The sequence below is a fragment of the Dreissena polymorpha genome, chromosome 4 (assembly GCF_020536995.1).
Source record: "Dreissena polymorpha isolate Duluth1 chromosome 4, UMN_Dpol_1.0, whole genome shotgun sequence".
Taxonomy (NCBI): domain Eukaryota; kingdom Metazoa; phylum Mollusca; class Bivalvia; order Myida; family Dreissenidae; genus Dreissena; species Dreissena polymorpha.
The window spans coordinates 2,641,858-2,663,219 of NC_068358.1; the positions used below are offsets into that span (position 1 = coordinate 2,641,858).

The 21,362-nt window shown below is 34.4% G+C and overlaps 2 protein-coding genes across 2 annotated transcripts in view; both read left to right on the forward strand.

The window, feature by feature from the left end:
- The first annotated feature begins 894 nt into the window (after window positions 1-894).
- On the forward strand, window positions 895-2,885 carry LOC127879771 (carbohydrate sulfotransferase 4-like). The gene is made up of 2 exons (XM_052426820.1): window positions 895-1,272; window positions 2,028-2,885. The coding sequence occupies exons 1-2, from the start codon at window positions 1,058-1,060 to the stop codon at window positions 2,872-2,874; spliced, it is 1,062 nt and encodes a 353-aa protein (XP_052282780.1). The 5' UTR covers window positions 895-1,057; the 3' UTR covers window positions 2,875-2,885.
- Window positions 2,886-15,441: 12,556 nt separating this feature from the next.
- The window catches only part of LOC127877959 (transmembrane protein KIAA1109 homolog), a 151,506-nt gene continuing 145,585 nt past the window's right edge, over window positions 15,442-21,362 (forward strand). The window contains exons 1-5 of the mRNA XM_052424284.1: window positions 15,442-15,546; window positions 17,016-17,108; window positions 18,079-18,283; window positions 19,640-19,783; window positions 20,638-20,848. Coding sequence (XP_052280244.1) covers window positions 17,100-17,108; window positions 18,079-18,283; window positions 19,640-19,783; window positions 20,638-20,848 — 569 coding nt within the window. The 5' untranslated portion in view covers window positions 15,442-15,546; window positions 17,016-17,099. The remainder of the gene's footprint in view (window positions 15,547-17,015; window positions 17,109-18,078; window positions 18,284-19,639; window positions 19,784-20,637; window positions 20,849-21,362) is intronic.

Sequence of the window (21,362 nt, forward strand, 5' to 3'; positions counted from 1 at the left end):
GTATTACTACTGCTACTGCTACTGCTGCTTGTAGTAGTAGTAGTAGTAGTAGTAGTAGTATACGATACACAACTCGCATGACCCAGTTGACAATGATCATGCAGTCTTTAAGACTGAAATCTTCACGGAGTAAAGGGCATCTTCCCTACAAAGTTCATGTACCTCGATGCCATAAATCAATAAAACGTATGAAAAAACATTATTACCGTTCTTGTCGTTACATTATGCATCAAGACTAACTGTCCAGCGCCGTTTTAAACCTTTGTTTACATACATTTCAACTAACTGACATTTTAAACACACGAGTGATTTTATTGGTCCAATGCGGAGGTGTGTCTTTACAACTGGAGATTTCATTCATAAAGACTGCATGACCATTGTCAACTGGGTCATGCGAGTTGTGTATCGTGTTATTTCTTAAAAGTTGACCCAGCATTTGTAAAAATATTGCAAGACATATACATTACCAGAAACAAAAGGAAATTCATTTCTTCGTTGAATAAGACCGAGATCGTGAAAATCGCTGCACAATTGATGAAGATATGGCTGTTCAAAGCGATGCACCCCGTTTTGGGGTGATTTTGAGTTGCATACCTTGTTATATAAATATATAATTGATATCGATTTTTTTTCTTCAGAAAAGTTAATGTTTCGTTATAATATGATTATTTATCATTCAAAATGATGTTTTCACTAATTAATATCATAGCAACATGCTAACCACCTGTGTAAAGGAATAGTGTTATGATGTGGTAAGTACAAAAATGTCTATAAAACAAAACAAAAAGATTAACATGAGGTTGCATAGCGAAGTTATGATTATTCTTTAAATTGTTGTTGATCAATTTATAATAAAACGGGTGTGTTGTCATTGTTTTCAGAGAAAACTATGAGGATTATTCGGACTGCTTTGAAGAACTTCCGGCGTTATTTGACAATAGCCAGGCAACAATCAAGCGGTTCTAATTCGTTTGACAAAACCTCGTCGGACAATATAAATACGCTTAATATTAACAACTGTGCAAAAACACAAAAAAATGAACACGAGATTGTGGATATGGCTCCACTGGCAACTCTTATCAACGCCAGGGTAAAAGTTGCTGAGAGCTTCAAACTCATAATAATTTTAGCCTACATGCACACCGGTTCCACTTACATTGGAAACCTACTGAGTCAACATCCGGGCACTTTTTACCAGTACGAAGCGCTGAGAAACCTCCAGATGGCGACAATGGCAGCTGGTCGCGTGCGGTATCTCAACGGGACGGTTGTGTAAGTAATTTTACTTACAAAATTAGTAACGTTAATTCAGATCACTCTGGTTAACTGGGTTTTGACATTTGGCTGAAGGCGAGATGAATACTGCAAGATATTTTTCAAAGTTTTATGATGGTAATCGAAAACAATATTAAATTGTGGCCCAAAACTTGTTTACACCATAGCCCAAACAAAAATCATATATGATATATAATATATAGACTCTATATATTATATATCATATATGTTGTTTGTGCCGGGTCCCTATGTTTAACACTGTGTAAAAGCTAGTGAAGCTAGGTATGTTTGCTGTTGAGTATAATAAATTGTTCAATACCACGTGTTGCTACCGGTATATCATAGCGGACTTTTTTTTAATTATCCTAAAATACCTTACGCGTGCACCGTCATTCTTCGTCACTATTAAAAGAAAGAAGTAATTCAACAGTTGATGAAAGCATTCTGACGTTCCTGACCGTTGAACTTTTAATCTTTAGCATGTATTTGATCGATTGTTTCTTTTTTGTATTTCATTTTCCAATGCACCGGATTTTCAAATGCACCGGATTGAATTTCACTGACAAAAATTCAACAATAACATTATGAAAACGAAACTTTTCAATAAGTTATTTATTCGGAGCATTTCACCGTCGGCCTTTGTTTGTTCTTTATGATTGCTTTTATACCAATTGTAAATAATTTGACACGGTTGATGATGTTGTCTTCAAATGTAGATTTCCCTTACTTGATCATGATTGCTTTACATACAGATGGTTGAAACAATGCGAGCATATTGACTACCAATTGGCGGCAGAAGCCTTGGGTCACATGACATCGTGTCGTCACGAACGACTTGATGTTCTGACACTGGCGGCGAACTTACAGCCCTTACGGAAAATCTTCAACAAGGATGTGGAGGCTTATTTTCGATGCGTAGATCCCATCCAACGTATGGGACGAAGGGCACAAGCCCTCTTTAAGCGTAGGAAGTCCCCTATCGAGTTCATCAGAACCGAACGAATAGAACGGTGTATTCCCCTGCTTACAAATAAGTGCAAACAAGCTAAATTCCGAATATGGAAATTTATAAGATTAACTATGAATTCAGCAGAATTGTTTCTGAAAGACTACGATGATACGAGCAATGTACGAATCGTGCACCTGGTACGAGATCCTCGGGCCATGATGGATTCCCAGCTGCGCAAAAATGACTTGAACGTGACTGTGTTGAGTGTTTTTGTCAGTAGAACCCGCTACATGTGTTGGCGGATGATGAGGGATTTAAAACTCCTCGAAGATTTAAAGAAAAGGTACCCGAATGTGTTTTATTCGCTGCGTTATGAGGACTTGGTCGCCGATCCGTTGAAGATCTCACGAGATCTGTTTCGGTTTATTGGAATGGAGTTTGGAAATACAGATGAACGATATGTTAGAGAAACCAGTATAGACCATCGTTATAATTCCACAGATCGGGCAGTGGTGTGGCGGAGACATATCAGGCAGACTCACTTGGACGCGGTGAATGACTTGTGTCATGAAGTATATAACAACTTGGGTTATGTTCGTCTTGATGATATTGATGATGTGCGTGATTTGAATGTAAAAGTTCACTCATAACATATTTGTTAACGGGTCTTGTTCACAATTTGTCAAAATAAGACATTTCCAACTTTTTATCACATGTTCAAAAAATAAATAAGCTGTATACGACGGCGAGTCATACTGAAAATACATTTTCGTTTAAGAATTATCATCGTTAGAAATGTATAAATTATAAAACGTTAAAAACGCGAAACCATTAAATAATTTGGAAAGTTCTGTTGTTATCATTAGATTTTGCAACAAACGTGGGTTGCTTATATATATAGTAACGCATAACATTACGGAATACCGTTAGTGCCATTGTGGTTACACATTAAAATCCAGAGGGCGGGAATAAGAGAACGCGATAGTACGATGGCGACATGCGATGACAACAGTGCGACAATACGATGGCGACAATGCGATAGTACGATGGCGAGAATGCGAGAACGCGATAGCACGATGACGACAATGCGACAGTGCGATGACGACAGTGCGACAATACAGTGCGATAGTACGATGGCGATGATGAGACAATGCAAAAGTGCGATTATACGATGACGACAGTGCGAAAATACGATGACGACAGTGCGACAATACGATGGCGACAGTGCGATAGTACGATGTCGACATTATGAGAATGCGAGAACGCGAAAGTACGATGGCGACAATGCGACAATACGATAACGACAGTGCGACAATACGATGGCGACAATGCGATAGTACGATGGCGACAATGCGACAATACGATGGCGACAGTACGATATGACTATCGCATTGTTGCCATCGTACTATCACACTGTCGCCATCGTATTGTCGCACTGTCGCATTGTCGTCATCGTACTATCGCGTTCTCGCATTCTCGCCATCGTACTTTCGCATTGTCGCCATCGTACTGTCGCACTGTCGTCATCGTATTGTCGCATTGTCGCCATCGTACTATCGCGTTCTCGCATTCTCGCCCTCTGGATTTTAATTTGTAACCGCAATGGCCCTAACGGTATTTTGTATAACATAAATAATACATTATAGTGGCACACATGGCCAAGTGGTTGAAGCGAGTCTTTTACACCAATTAAGTCTCGGTGGTTCGAACCAAAAGAAGGTTAACTTTTTCTTTCTTTTTTAAATTTATTTAATTTTCTCGTGTTTATACTGGAGCTCTTTTGTTCCGATGTTAACATATATCAATTTAAAGCATTACATGGCAAACTTCAACTCAAGCCAAATCTGCGAACAAGTTTCTCAAATGTTTTAAAATATCAAGAAATTCGACCGATTATCAACAATTTGTTTTGCTCGTCACATTGCCTTTGGTCAAAAATAATTATTAATACACGCGTGCCTAAATTATGAATATACGTTAACTGTTACAATTACAAACTTAAGTATGTGAATCATATTGTGTTTTTCTTGTTTAATTGTTTTCCAATGCAACTCGGCTCAATTAATTATTGGTTGAAAAACCCATCTCACAAAGCCTTAAATGTTTCACAATTATTACCGGTATGTACGTTTTGCCCATGTTGATGACATCTGGCAACCAACATACTGAAGCCCAAAACAACGTATACTATGGAACGCCATTACTGACTGCATATGACTGTTAGTTATTTCATTATGCGCTGTGCAAACGTCTTTACGTTCGGTACATTCGTCATTACGTGCAGCAGTTACATCATTATGTGCAGTAGTAACAACATTACGTGCTGTGCAAACTTCTTTCCGTTCGGTACATTCGTCACGAATGTACCGAACGTAAAGACGTTTGCACAGCGCATAATGATAAAACTACTACACATAATGACGAATGTACCGAACGGAAAGAAGTTTGCACAGCACGTAATGTTGTTACTACTGCACATGATGTAACAGCTGCACGTAATGACGAATGTACCGAACGTAAAGACGTTTGCACAGCGAATAATGATAAAACTACTACACATAATGAGTCATGACGAATGTACCGAACGGAAAGAAGTCTGCACAGCACGTAAAGTTCTTACTACTGCACATAATGGTGTAACTGCTGCACGTAATGACCAATGTACCGAACGTAAAGACGTTTGCACAGCGCATAATGATAAAACTACTACACATAATGTTGAATGTACAGAACGGTAAGAAGTTTGGACAGAACATAATGTTGTTACTACAATCGTAATGACGAATGTACCGAACGTAAAGACGTTTGCACAGCGAATAATGATAAAACTACTACACATAATGAGTCATGACGAATGCACCGAACGTAAAGAAAATTGCACAAAGCATAATGAATATTCCACTGAAAATAATGATTAATGTACTGCAAACAACGACAACAGTCATATGCAGTCAGTAATGGCGTTCCATAGTATACACCGTGCATTCAGGTTATCATGCCCAAGTAATATTGATCGGAAGAACAGAATAATATGCGATGGTGCCACAAATTGACATCGACCAGCAACCGTATTTACCGGTACCCACTTAATCTTAAACTTATTACTTAAATAAAGAAAATTCTTGAAAACATATTTTAACGACCCTATACTTTAATCTTACCTGTCTGATATTCGTGCACTCTAAATAGTAATTACTGTAAAAACAGTTTTGTTAGAGAGTTCAAATGTAGACTTGTTGATAATTTTAAACAAAAGTGGTGTGGTAAAATGAATAGCAGTTCTGTACTAGATATGTATACAGTTTATAAATCCTCTTTGGAATACGAAGAATATTTAGACTTACTTCCTAGACCTTTGCGTATAGTTTTTGTTCGATTAAGAGTCTTCCGGGTCAAGAATGGTGGAAGTGTTTTAAATTAGTGTGAATAAAAAGTGAATTCTTTTTAGTTAAAACAGTGTTTTCACGTTCCAGTTCAGGACTTTGGACTAACACGTAAAAAGTCTCAAATGTGAGTATGTGAAAATTGCTTTAAAGGGGCGGTCAACCAGATTGACGAAAAAAGAACAGTTCTAAAATACCGTAGTTTTGTACAATTATAAGTTTTTATTGATAAAAATTACACGACTGGTATATTTTACATTACTTGAAAAAAAAATGTTTAAAAAACACAAATATTATTTTTATTATTTTATTTTTGAAAGACTGCCCAACCATCCCATCCAAGAATCCCGAATCCCCCCCCCAAAAAAAAAAATATATATTTTTTTTTTGGAAGATAATGTTATAACTGACCACACCCCCACACTATACAGCCCCCACCCCTACCCCTCCCCCCTTTTTGATTGAAGAATTGAGATAGGTCCCTTCACCTTTAAAATAAAAATAGATGAGCGGTCTGCACCCGCTAGGCGGTGCTCTTGTATGTTTTTTTGTGTTTTTTTTTTTAATTTTGAACAGCACAACGAATGTGAGTACGTATGCATGTGTATATGTGTATGCAAATATCTTCAAGAATATGTTTAATGTGTATGTATGTGTGCATGTGTACACATACATGCAACTGTGTGTATGGGTAAGTATGCTTGTAGGCGTGTATGTGTGTACGTGTGAAAATATGCATGCATGCAGATATAATGATATTTTAGTGTACGTAAATGAATATGTGTGTAAAATTTTAGTCTTTTGTCATGCTTCGCAGTTACGTTTGTCAAAATGTTCACTGTAAACCGAGACACCAAGAAGTCTTTCCTCTTTTGTTTTTCGTTTAAAGACTCTTTGTTGTGTTTACTTTGCCAATTCGATAAACAATGGCCATGGTACATCTTTAAACTAATAAAGGTGTATCGCAGAGGCTGCTCGTATATTATTGTGAATTAATTTCAATTAGTTTCTTTGTGTATTTTATGGATATGTTTATATGCACATGTGTGTATGTTTATGCAATTCTGAATTAATATATGTATATATAGGTGTTTTGTGTATGTATATATAGAAATATAAACGCATATGTGAATGTGTATGTGTGTACGTGTGTGTGTGTGTGTGTGCTTGTATGCGTGGACGTATGTATGTGTGAAAATAGGCATGCATGCAGATAATTATAATGATATTTTAGTGTATGTAAACGAGTATGTGTGTAAAATGAAGGTCTGTTGTCATGCTTCACAGTAACGTTTGTCAAACTGCTCATTGTAGACCGAGACATCAAGAAGCCTTTCTGCTTACGATTTTTTCGTTTTAAGGCTCCTTGTTGTGTTTTAGTTTTCCAATTCGATAAACAGTGGCCTTGGTACATCTTTAAACTAATAAAGGTGTATCGCACATTTTGTTTTTATTGTTAATTAATTTCAATTCGTTTCTCTGTGTGATTTATGGATATGTATATATGCACATGTGTGTATGAGTATGCAAATCTGAATTCATGTATGTATATATAGCAGTTTTTGTTTATGTGTATATAGAAATATAAATGCCTATATGTGTATTTATGTTGCAGTTCATTAAAAACACACATCATATAGAGTATTATGGCACCCTTTTATTTTTTATACTTGCAAGACATGAGCTACATTGCACTTATGTTCGAGTTCTACAATAACGTAACGATTGCTTTAATGTCACTATCAAAATGCACTAAATAATGTTTAAATCTAATTGACCGTATTTCAAGTAGGAAGACTCCTGTTAACCATTTAGCAAAATATGCATTTATTATTCTCTCATGTTTATTTGTTCATTTTTTTCTTTTCAACTTATTTCTTGGTATATAGTAGAAGATATCTTTGTTCATTTTTGTTTTCAACTTATTTCTCGTTATATACAGTAGTATAAAATATCTTTCATCTAGCGTGTTTATTTGTTCATTTTTTTCTGTTCAACTTATGTCTTGGTGTATAGTAGAAAATATCTTTGTTCATTTTTGTTTTCAACTTATTGCTTGGTGTATAGTAGAAAATATTGTTCAGTAAGCATGTTTACCTCAATTCGATGTCTTAAGGCAGTAACCAAGTGGACTGGCGCACAACAGATTACAATTTACTTAACTCTCCTTTTGTATGATTATTAACATATGTACTCTTAATTTAAAAGGGCTAAATAACAAAGACAAACGCACTAAAATTTTCAAATGGTTAAACGAAAAAAAATGTCTTTTACATGAAAGTCACCTAACACTTACCTTAGCACAAACATTGAAAAGTAAATGGGACAGAGATATTTATCTTAGTGGACAACATACAAATAAACAAAGCATCGCTTTTCTGATCAAACGTAATACAGGAATAACGGTGGATAACTTTAACGAAATAATAATTGGCAGACAAGCAAGTATAGATATAAAAATACACGAAACACAATTAACATTAATAAACGTTTACGGCCCTAACATAGATGAATCCAAATTTTAGGAAACATTATAATCCTATATAGTAAGTAACCAAGATAAAAACATTATAGACGGAGGTGATTTCAATATTGTTCTTCACCCATTATTAGATAAAAGAAATGGAAATCTTTATACTCACTAAAAAATATAAACATTTTGAATAACATAATTGAAAACTACATTTTAATAGACATATGGCGTACAGTTAATCCGAATAAAAGAAAATTCACCTAGCACTCAAACACAAAACCAACAATATTTTGCAGATTAGACTACTTTTGAATATCTCAGTCACTTTGCAATATTATCGACACATGCAACATAAATCCAGGATTTATGACTGATCACTCGCTAGTTGAACTTAAACTGCATAAAATACAACCTGAAAGAGGCACATGGTACTTTAAAGTTAATAATAGCATCTTATTAGATACACAATATCAAACACAAATAAAACAGGAAAAAACCAATACAGTTCAAAATAACAAAGATGCAAATCCAAACACATTATGGGAAATAATTAAAGGTAATAAACGTAACACAACAATAAGATACACGTCATTTATACAAAAAGAAACACACAAACTTGAAAAGGAAACCATGAAAGTCATTAAAACACTTGAAAAACAATTGCATGAAACAAACACAAATGATACCACCGCCATTGAAAATGAAATTGCTTTAAAAAAAACAAATATTAGAAGGAACTTATCATACACACCTCAATGGAATAATACTTCGAGCGCGGGCACAGCATGTTGAACACAATGGAAAAAAAAACTTTGCAAACATTGAAAAACGTAGATGCGAGCAAAAATCTATACACAAACTAGTAGTCAATGGCAAATACATAACAAATAGAAATCAAATACTAGAAGAACAACGCCTATTTTCGAAACGCTCTATAAACGAAAGAATGTCGTAAATAACACCCTCTTTAAAAATACTCATCATGCTTTAAATGAAGAGGAAAACAAGTATGTGACGGATTACTAACTAAATATGAATGCGGACTAGCTCTTAAAGAAATGCAAAATAACAAAAGTCCGGGATCGGATGGCATCACTGTCGAGTTTTATAAAATATTTTGAAACGATATAAAAACACATTTAACTAATTTACTAAATTATTCATTTAACAACGGAAGCCTAACCACGCTTCAAAAACAAAGTATAATATCACTCATTCCAAAACCTGGAAAAAACTTAGAATCCCTGTCAAACTGGCGCCCGAATAGTTTACAACACGATGATTATAAAATAGCAACTTAAAGAATAGCAAATAGAATTAAAAATATTACCATCAATCGTTTCAATACCTCAGTACGGTTTCATAAAAGGACGTTAGAATGGTGAAAACATTCGTCTTATACAAGAATGCATAAACTATTTCAACAATTCAAATAATTCTGGTCTTTGCAGACTTCGAAGAGGCATTTGATTCACTTGATAATTCGTTTATGTTCGGTTGCTTAGAAAATATTAACTTTAGTGAAAGTCTCATGAAATGGGTAAAACTGTTCTATACCGACATTAATAGTATAATTATTATCAATGACTTTTTCTCAAACAGCTTTAACATTGAACGAGGGGTTCGACAAGGGTGCCCACTGTCATCATCGCTATTTATTATGCATCGAGTATCTATCACATAACATCAAATCAAACAAGATAAGTATTGATGCAAAGCATCAAAGGGCGTCGGGAATTTCAGTGTTAAAGGCACTCAATGAAGTTACATGGAACAACTTTTTTCTTCTGTAAATATTAATATATTGACCGATTATTTTAAACAAAATAGAAAAAGATACTGGTATAACCATTATCTATGATTTTGTGTTATAACCCCAAATAACCATTATCTATGATGTTGTGTTATAATTCCCAAATAACCATTATCTATGATTTTGTGTTGTAACCCCCAAATATGTCATAGTTCATTTTATTTACATTGGTTTCCTTTTTAGCTCATCTATTTTTTGAAAAAAAAATTATGAGCTATTGTCATCACCTTGGCGTCGGCGTTGGCGTCGGCGTTTGCGTCGGCGTCCGGTTAAGTTTTGCGTTTAGGTCCACTTTTCTCAGAAAGTATCAATGCTATTGCATTCAAACTTGGTACACTTACTTACTATCATGAGGGGACTGGGCAGGCAAAGTTAGATAACTCTGGCGTGCATTTTGACTGAATTATGTGCCCTTTTTATACTTAGAAAATTGAAAATTTTGGTTAAGTTTTGCGTTTAGGTCCACTTTTTTCAGAAAGTATCAATGCTATTGCATTCAAATTTGGTACACTTACTTACTATCATGCGGGGACTAGGCAGGCAAAGTTAGATAACTCTGGCGTGCATTTTGACAGAATTATGTGCCCTTTTATACTTAGAAAATTGAAAATTTTGGTTAAGTTTTGTGTTCGAGTCCATTTTATTCCTTAAGTATCAAAGCTATTGCTTTCATACTTGCAACACTTACTAACTATCATAAGGGGACTGTGCAGGCAAAGTTATGTAACACTGACTGGCATTTTGACGGAATTATGTGCCCTTTTTATACTTAGAAAATTGAACATTTGGTTAAGTTTTGTGTTTAGGTCCACTTTATTCCTACAGTATCAAAGCTATTGCTTTCATACTTGCATCACTTATTAACTATCATAAGGGGACTGTGCAGACAAAGTTATGTAACTCTGACTGGCATTTGGACGGAATTATGGGCCCTTTTTACTTAGAAAATGGAAAATTTGGTTAAGTTTTGTGTTTTGGTCCACTTTACCCCTAAAGTAACATAGATATTGCTTTCATACTTGGAACACTCGCAAACTATCATAAGGGTACAGTAAAAGGACAAGTTGCATAACTCTGGATGTCATTTTTACGGAATTATGGCCCTTTTTTGACTTAGTAACTTTGAATATATGGTTAAATTTTGTGTTTCGATCCACTTTACTTCTTAAGTATCAAGGCTGTTGCTTTCAAATTTCAAATACTTTCATGCTATCATGAGGTTACTGTACCTGGCAAGTTGAATTTTACCTTGACCTTTGAATGAACTTGACTCTCAAGGTCAAATTATTAAATTTTGCTAAAATTGCCATAACTTCTTTATTTATGATTAGATTTGATTGATACTTTGACAAAACTACTCTTATCTGACATACCACAATAGACTCCACCCAAACCCTCCCCCCTCCCCCCCCCCCCCGAATCCCCCCCTAATTTTTTTTTAAGATCATCTCACAAATGACCACCACACCCTCACACTATACCCCCCCACCCCCCCCCCCCAAATTTTTTTTTAAACGGTTAAAAAACAACTATTTATTTTTATTATTTTAAGTTTGAAATACCGTCCAACCATCGCACCCAAGATTCCCCCCCAACCCCCTCCCCCACCCGAATCCCCCCCCCTATTTTTTTTTAAGATCATCTCACAAATTACCACCACACCCTCACACTATATCCCCCCCACCTCACCCCCCCCCCCAAATTATTTTTTTTTTGAAACGGTTAAAAAACACAAATATTTATTTTTATTATTTTATGTTTGAAATACCGTCCAACCATCGCACCCAAGAATCCCCCCCCAAAAAAAAAAAAAATTGTTTTTCGCATTTTTTTCGCATTTTTGGAAGATAATGTAATAAATATCCATACCCCCACACTATACACCCCTCTTCACTCCACCCCTCCCTCCTTTGTGATTGAAAATGAGAGTTCACCTTTAACAAGAAAATAGATGAGCGGTCTGCACCCGCAAGGCGGTGCTCTTGTTTTACTGGCATCCGTGTGCAGTTTTCATTAATGGAACAGAACTGTGTAGGTTTTAAAAAATCTGCTTCATCTTGTAAGCGTAATTTCATATTTTTCTCAACTTCAAGGGGAGATGATTCTGAACTTATTCTTACGTTGCTCATTACGCTAGGGGTTCAGTACTCATTGATATGAAAACACTGTAAAAGTTTTAATGTGTTTACGACCCCCTCCCCCTCTCACACATATATTTCATGGGCATAATAAAAACAAAAATGGTTACAATAAATCAGCATTATTATTTAAACTAAAATGTCTACATCAAAACAAAAAGTTAACATAGAACACACAAAAAAAATTGATTCTACTGGGGCACGAACCTTGGGCCTCTCACATGTGAAGCGAGCGTGTAACCAATACACTACGAAACCGCTTGAAAAATCACCTTCTATCTAAGATATTAATAAGTGACTGTAGTGTAACGGTTATCAATAAAGCAATAAACCGTGTAATCGCTGTCGTCTTGTAAAATTGAAGAAAATACGCGTTAACCAAACTCGAACAGCAAAAGTCTGCGCTATTGTTAGAAAAACCACAAAAAAAAAATATTTTGATTTTGTTTTGTTTTTATACAAAACCAGAAAGTTTCACCGGTTCGCGTATTTGCCCAGTCCCTGTGATCTTTTATTATTAACCAGTCCCTGTGATCAGTTATTAATTAAAAGAATAAGCTTTGCATTATTGGCAATAAATGTTGTAGTAAATGTAATAGGCACAAATGCAGTACTTATTTACACAAAAAATCACCACTATGCAAGATATTCTGACAACAAAAAATATATACATTGATCCGTAAAATAACTTCTCCACCCATAAGCGAAAAAAACAACGTATTACATACGAGTCGCCGCACTTCAGTGCGACGCCAATGATCAATCTACTTGCGTTATTTATAGTGTGTATATCGTTATGTCACCTATTTTCGCGATGTACTTTCGATTTCACATCGCGAAATTTTATTACCGAATATACTGAAAATATGAAATTTGTTCAAGTAATGTACTAATATACCAGTCGTGATATTTTAATCAATTTAAATAAATAATTGTAAAACATACGGTATTTTAGATTTTTTTTTTCGTCATTCGTGGTTGACGGTCCCTTTAAGTGTTAGTTTCGGAATTAACTCATTATGAAGTACAGAAAACCAAAACCAAATTTTTATTGTTTTATCCATAGTCTTAAACTTAAAATCCAGATTGAGAAAGAAATAGAACACATACTGTTGTCATTGATCGAAATGTCATATGCCAAGGTCTAAAACTTTATCAGTCATAGTTTCTGTATACTTTGTTAGAACCATTGTTTGCAAATAAAAAAACATGTATGTATACAATATATGCTTAAAAATTAATAAAAAAGAGTCTCTGCACATCCGTTGAGAATCAAAACTGGCAGATATGCTCAAAATAACATTGAACGAAATCAACGTTATTGTTTGCGTTGTAAAACCGTTGATATAGAAGACGAATACCATTTCATATGTATTCGCCTCTGTTTCACCGATTTAAGAAAAAAATATATAAGCCGTATATTTAATATTAACCCATCTGTGTATAAATGCCACAAGTTGTTAGTTTCATGCGATAGATTAGTAATTTCAAATGTATGTTAATACGCTAAAGAAGCTTTAGTTATAAGTAATACGATCCTAAATAATTCTGTTTAATAGATTTCAACACCCCTCGATAGAAATTACTTGTTCTTCCATAAATTGTTTTGTTTTGCATTTAAAGTTTTTATGTAACTTTTATGTTACATTATGTCATGTTGTTATTCGTATTTACGTGGTAGAAAATAATTTGTATATTCTAGTATGAAGACGATGTACTATTGAATAGGTCTGAATAAAATGTTTGTCTGTCTGTCTGAAATAATTATCTATTTGATTTGATTGGTTAATGGCGTGTGTAGCATATGTGTACCTGGCATATGTGCGTACACATTTCTTCATATCTTTCGTCTCACTCCGCTCTTTTTCGCAAGTGTTGGAAAGCGTTGGTGAATAGAGGTCCTCTACAAACTGAAATCTGGCGACATAATGTCTTCGGCACAGTGTCTGGCGACATAATGTCTTCGGCACAGTGTCTGGCGATATAATGTCTTCGGCACAGTGTCTGACGACATATAATGTTTTGGACACAGTGTCCGGCGACATAATGTCTTGGACACAGCGGTGTGCAGAATTCTTTGGACATAATATGTAATTTTGCATATTTAATCTTAAATTCTGCGTTTTATTTCGGTTCTTATGATGTGACTACTGAACTTTAAGTATTTCCATAAAATACGCTTTATAATTAATAGTTGTTTATTTTCTGGAAAACGAATAAAGGGAACACAACCACTAAGATAGCCGTTCGAATACTTGCATGTGTGTGTGTTTTTTTAATTAGAATTACTTCAAGATTTACTCAAGATGTTGCAAATACCATACACAGGTCAGCGACAATTTGGTTGCCCTAATTTCTTTATAATCCTCTACACCGCAAATAAAATAACAATATGTATACGTGATTTAATGTGTTGAAATAAACAACACCTGAAATCAAATGTATACACAACTGAATAATTAATGGTATACATTTCGAAATCTCAGAAAAGTGTCTAGGTGTTATATCAGGTGTTATAACGCTCGTCAATCTGACAAACACCCTTTTAAGAAAAAAAATGACGATTGTGCAGATTATTACATTTGACCTTGTCGCGCGCGACAAACCGTCTAACAATTATTGTCACAAATGTTTTCAGTTATAAAAACATCATTGATACATACTGCGCAACGTGTTAGGAATTGATAGACCTTGAACTTTGCCTTGGACATATTATGAGCCTTTTAACGTATCACCCACCACGTTGTGTGCAGCAATTTGAACATCCCATCTAAACTAGACAACGAATTTGTCATTGTGCATTATGGTTTTATCTTTTATGTGTAAACCAAAAACGCTCTTCTATAATATCCGTTCTTGGCTATATGGCAAGGAAATCTGCATTCATATTGCAATATGTGTGTTGCGAAACTGCAATTCACTTAAACATAAACATTAGGTTACTGAAATATATTATATGAACAGAAAGTTAGAAAAATATATAACGCCAGTTGGATATCGAACACTTACTTGACTTGGAATCAATTCGAAGAAATTACAGTATATGTCGTTTATACCAACTTCGTTATCATTCTTGGTCAATAACCCTGCCCAACTTAGGGATACATAGAATACTTATAATTATATGTCATAATATAAACATTAAAGGGCCAACGAACATATTACTAGTATTTATGATTTTTTATCTAAAAACGCATAAACTTTGATCTTAGTATATATTGCTTGTTGTATCCCTTATCACCTTTTATTATTATTTTTGTAAAAGTTAAGTTTTTTAAGAACCTGTCATTTCAGGGGCCTTTTAAATCACACAGTCCCCTTAAAAATGTTGTATCATATGTAACATATTTAGTATTGTGTAACCTATATTTCTTTGAGTTTATTCTTTGCGTTGGGTTAAAAAATCAATACCTTTGGAACTGCTCTCATTTGGTCGGCTAAAATGTAAATAAACCAGAAATGCATCATTTAATTATATAAAAATATAAGATTTATTTATATCCATCAATAAAAAGGTATGTCATTTTCACTTAACTCAATAATATGCAAATTGCTAACCGAGTCGTTTGTGCAGTTCACAAATATATTTCTATTTTTAAGCATATGACAATTGTGTAGCCATGCTCGTAATCCGTAGTGTCAAGATGATAGTCGCACGAATTTTCATAATGTTGATAAAATTTCCGGGGTAATTGAAATCTCAGAGCTAAAATTAGATTAAACCAACCGGCAAAGTGCGCGTTGTAACTTACGCCTGAACGTATCGTACACTCTGATTCTTGACTTAAGACTGAGCTTACTGGGTGTCTGCATCTTTCCTTCACAGTCACACTACACCCCTCAACTACTAAATCATTTACAACCACTCCAGGTATTCCTACTTGTATACCTGAAAACATATAAATAAACCTACTGGCAAAGAGTTCCTGGCTGGTGAGGGCCAGGAATCCACAACTGCAACAACGTTCAGAAGGTGCAATACAAACCATCTGTCTCGGAACACAACAACCATGACAAATTCCATTTCTTATATATATTCTAATGAGGAAATAAACATTTTAAGTCACCAATGCAACTATGATGGGACATTTTTATTATGAATATAAAGTTATATTTAATTACTCAAATATTTACATGCCATCAAATGTGTTTTCATAAAGTCTTTATCAACCCTTGCGAAAGACAAAAGAATCATACAGGACATGAGGCCAGATAACTTTTACAATTAACCGGACCTCATCAAATTTTACTGGTCTGTGTTCTTCTTTCACCAAACATTAGAAAATACCTGTTTTAGTATATTTTTAATATTATAATGTTCAAAATAATAAACAATTCTAAATACTGGTACAATAAAATAGCAACTAAATCTAAACCTGATATATTAAAACATGTGGTAAAACTTTCAAGTAAAAGTGAAGAGCTCTTTGATCAATACTTAAAAAACAAGGTGCAATATTTGACTGACTCTAAGAACCGCACTTAGAAATTGTTAAGTCAGCAGCAATGATAGCAAGTTCGACTGGATGGTAAAATCTGTTTTATTTTAAAGTTAAATAATCTATCAAAGTAAAAGAAAGATAAACCAGTCCGTACTGTTGTAATATAATCCTATTTTATTTTTAACCAAAATACATTTTTATATAGTTTTTTGTTTGTGGGACAGAAGGTCTGACAGTTTCAGGAATAATACAAAATGTACTGGACCTCAGCAAATTTTATTGGAAATGTCCGAGGTCGGGCGTCTTTCGCATCCGTTGGTCTTTATGACTGAGCTGGTTAGCTCAGTTGACAAAGCAATGGTCTATAAATATTAGAATCAACGTTAAGATCCCAGCCCAGCTTTAATAATTAAAAATAAAGATACAAAATATAAATAGCCATAGTTTTCATACATAATTTATGTTGCACAACATAAAATATATAATTATTGTTTTACTGAATAATTGAATTAACAGATACTTGTTTACTGCTGTAATTGCAGAGCAGTCTTCTGCAGAATGAGTAATTTGACGAGACAGTTTTCGTTACAAAACATTGAGCTGAAGTGAACACTTGCTGATCAATTATGGACAAGGTAAGAACATCAAATGCTTGTCTAGCAGCAAAAGAAATACCGTAATGTATAATTTACTTGCAGCCTTATTTCTGTACATAATCATCATAGGCTTTTTATTAAGTTATCTTTCCAAGAACAATGCAAATCTGAAACATGCACAATATCATTTAGATTATGGATAAAACATATTTTTTAAATGTATTAATAATTTAACAAATGCTTATTCAGATATTGTAGTTCATCAATTAAAGTTTGTTTAACTTTTTATTTTTGATAGCAAGATATTGTTTTCAGACTATTGAGAACATATTAATTGAGGGCAAAAAAAGCAGGATACCTTCTGATCTGGTCATTTAATAATTCTTTGTCAAACTGATCAGACCAGACGGACACCCTGCTTTTAGAAATTAAAAATATAATTGCAAACAGCCAATTACAAGTGAATGAATTATAAAACTGAGTAAGTAGAAAAATTCTAATGAAAACCTTAGATTTTTTTTGCGATTTTTAAATGTCTATTTTTGTATATGATTGTTTTTTACCCTCTGCTTCTTTTAAGAAGCAACCAAAACCATTCTTTATTATGGATCTTTTTTACTAGAAATAATGATCTGTCATAGTCAAATTACTTGTCTCTTATGAATTACTTTTTGTTTTATCATTCTTGTATGAACTAATAAGCAACAATTCGGAATTTATGTGCATATGAATAAAACACCAACCGATTTAGTTGCGCATCAGAAGGCCAAAGAGTTGTTCATTGGCTAATAAACAATTATTATGCAATTAATATATTTGTTTACATTATCTGATAAAAAAATTGTTACTGAAAGATCTTAAATTAATCATTATTTCTTATCCTAATATGCTTCAGTTGGGATTTATACCACTTACATGGTAGTTTAAAGACGACAATTTTTTCTTTGTTTTCTTTTCATGTAAAATATTTTATTACCAATAGATCAAATTATATAATTCTGTGCTTCAGGCACTGTTAAAAAATGGAACAGAGGAGAACTTTATCAATCGCATTGAGACAGAGATACCAAAGTCCACCCTCTACTGGTTCTTCATATCTCTTGGAGCCGCCATTCTGTGGACAGTCTATATTACCTACTACAACTCAAGGGTCATGGGGCTTGTGGCCTCTTTGATTGCAAACAAGCTATACAAATATGGACACATAAATATAGGTAATATATAAAACTATTACAAATTGCCAAACAAATAAAAATCTGATAAAGTCAGGCTTATTATTGTGTTTAATCATAAAAGGCTGTAACATTTAAAAATAAGAAATCTTTTAAATAAGTCTCAGACTCCTTGTTTTTGTGTCAAGAAATTGCGTCAGACTCCTTCAAAATCAATTTTGAATAATTTGTTTTGTGAGATCATAATGTCTAAACTTGTGGGTGCGCATCTGAAAAATATTCTTCTCACAATTCTGCTTCAAAGCATGAACAAAAACAAAACGCTTCAAAATTATTTTGATCCCCTGAGGATGTCAGCGTATGTTAGGGAAACTCTATTACTAAGAATCAACCCAAAAGTTGCTTTTTTTCTCGAATGTTTTCCTAAGGTAAAGTAGCTTTTGCCAAAAATATCAGAAGCAACAAGTATTGGCAATACGGTGCTTTGTAATTTACTATTTTTATTAACTCGGCTGTTTTCGGAGAAAACCCGAGGTACTGTCATAGCCAGCTCGTCGTTCGACGTCTGCGGCGTGCTAAAACCTTAACATTTTGTTAAGGTTTTGAACATTGGCCCTAAAATCAAAGTGCTTCAACCTACAACTTTGAAACTTCATATTTAGCTGCACATTGATGAGTTCTACATGCCACACCCATTTTTGGGTCACTAGGTCAAAGGTCTATCTTTGTGACCTCTAAAAAAAATTAAACTGACAAGCTTTCATTTATTCAAAACTGCAACCGCAGCCGAGCGTGGCAATCATTATGCGGTGCTCTTGTTTTGGCAATTTTTTTTTTCTCAAAATCAGATTAACATGTCAAGAATTCAATTGTTTAAATTAACAACTTTGGATCATTTTCTGGTTTGCTATATATAAAAAAGCAAATGCTCAGTGACAGTGCCGATTTATCTGAGAATAGCGTCTACATGATATTGGACTTCTGCTGCTGCAAAAAAAATCCTAGCAATTGAGTACATTTAATAAAATTATCCGTATATATATATGTTTATATATACATTTTTTAATTGTTTGACTCGCTGAAGTCTGTTAGGACTCCTTAATTTCAAAAGTATGGAGTCCAAATGGATTTTTTCTCAGATTAGTGAGTGTTGAACTGCTTGTGCTTAATGTTTCATGACCTTTATAATTAACGTTAAATGTGTTTGTACAACATTTTAGACACAAAAAAAGCCATAATTTTTACTGTTCTATATATTTTAAACTTTTGTATCTTTTAAAATAACATTTTGTTTTTTAATGAAGATATACATCTTTACCTCTGGTTTACAGTCTATTTTATGATTTAGAAATTGTAATCGTGTTTAATCTTTGCCATATTCGCTCTTTTTCTGTGTAGGTTCCATCTCCTTGTCAGTGCTGTACGGCAAGGTGATGTTCCGTGCCGTCCACTACATCACAGAGGACTTCAGCGTGAGGATTGAATATGGCTGGATCAACTTCAAGTGGTGGAGGCCATACCAGTACAAACAGCTTGGAGAAGGTAAAAAACCCATTTCAGCTTCGCTCCTAGATAGCTATGCATGTGCAAAAAGTGTTGTTGCAGATGAGCCTGTGCTTTCTTAAGTTAGAAAGAACCGTATTGCCTTTTCTTGTTTTCTTCCAAGATTTTCGGCGAAAGCTATTTTACTTGAGGGAAAATATTCAAGAAAAAGATGGCTGCCTCTTGTCCGGGACCACAAAGGCTTATCAGGCACAACAGTCTCTGCCTTTAGTCGATTTTTGCTAAGAAGAGACTTTTTTAAACAAAAGTTTCCATTAAAGTGGAAACTGTCTTCCCTGATTAGCCTGTTCAAATTGCACAGTCTAGGATGACACTTTACCCAAAAGCATGGAGTCCTGTTTTCCCAGAGCAAGGCTCATTTCTATCTGTGTTTCAGAATTAAACATTCACTCATTATTTGCTGGATTTGATTTTTGTGTAGCACAATCCATGTTTCTACAATTTCAAATGGTCATACATTCACAAAGCAAATTCACTTCATTAGGTAAGTCACAAATTGCATGTATTGAACTGTGTTACAAATATAGCTATGTGTGAAAAAAATGTTGATATCTGTATTTTATCTTTTCTCATATTGTCCCCTTAATGTTCAAGTGCTCCATCTCTCTTTTTTCGTCAAAATTGTGATTTATTTGTCCATTGAATCATTGCCACATGCTCTTCAATTTAGAATTTTTATTTACAATACTATAATACATTGCTCCATTTGTTTACAATTACAAATTCAGCATTGCCACCTTCTTATAAATCTCAGAAGACAAACAAAGATAAAAAATGAGTTTTCTTCGTTAAATGAATTTCAGCCACTTCACAAATACTTGTTCTCACTTCAGACATGTCCCACTGCGAGACTAGGCTGCATTGCTTCATCGACATGATAGAGTTTCACATCTACAACAAGTCGGGCACATATGATCGTCTCGATAAACTGTTTGGTCTCAAGGTGGACATTGCAGGGGAGGATGAGGAAGAGTTGGCAAGCAAAGACGACAAGGAGTCTCCTGATGAAGAGAATAAACCAGAGGAGAAGGAGAAACCTAAGAGGTTGGGCTGAGCTGTTTTGACGCTCCTTTTGAGAAAACTGGGCTAAATGTATAAAGTGTTGCCTCATACACATGCACAGGCTAATCAGTGACAACACATTCTTTTTTTATGGAATTTTTCATACAAAGAAAGTCTCTTCTTAACTAACTCTTCCAGTGCTGGAACCGAATTTTGAAGGCCTTTGCAAACAGTTTGGATCCAGATGTGACGCCACAGAACGTGGCGTCTCATCAGGATCCAAACTTTTTGCTATTCTGAATTTTTGAAAAAAATATAAAAAAATGCTTATTTTAGAAATTCAGCAGACAACATTTTAGCAGACGATTAATTTCCCAGCATGCAAAGGGTTAACAAAAATCCAGTCTAAGCAGAAAGTGTCATCCCAGATTAGCCTTAATGGATTGCAAATGCTGATCTGGGATGACTCTGGGATGACATGCATTAAGCCCAGTGATGACTTTGTATGCCATGCATTAAGCCCAGTTTTCTATGTGTCATCCCAGATTAGCCTTTA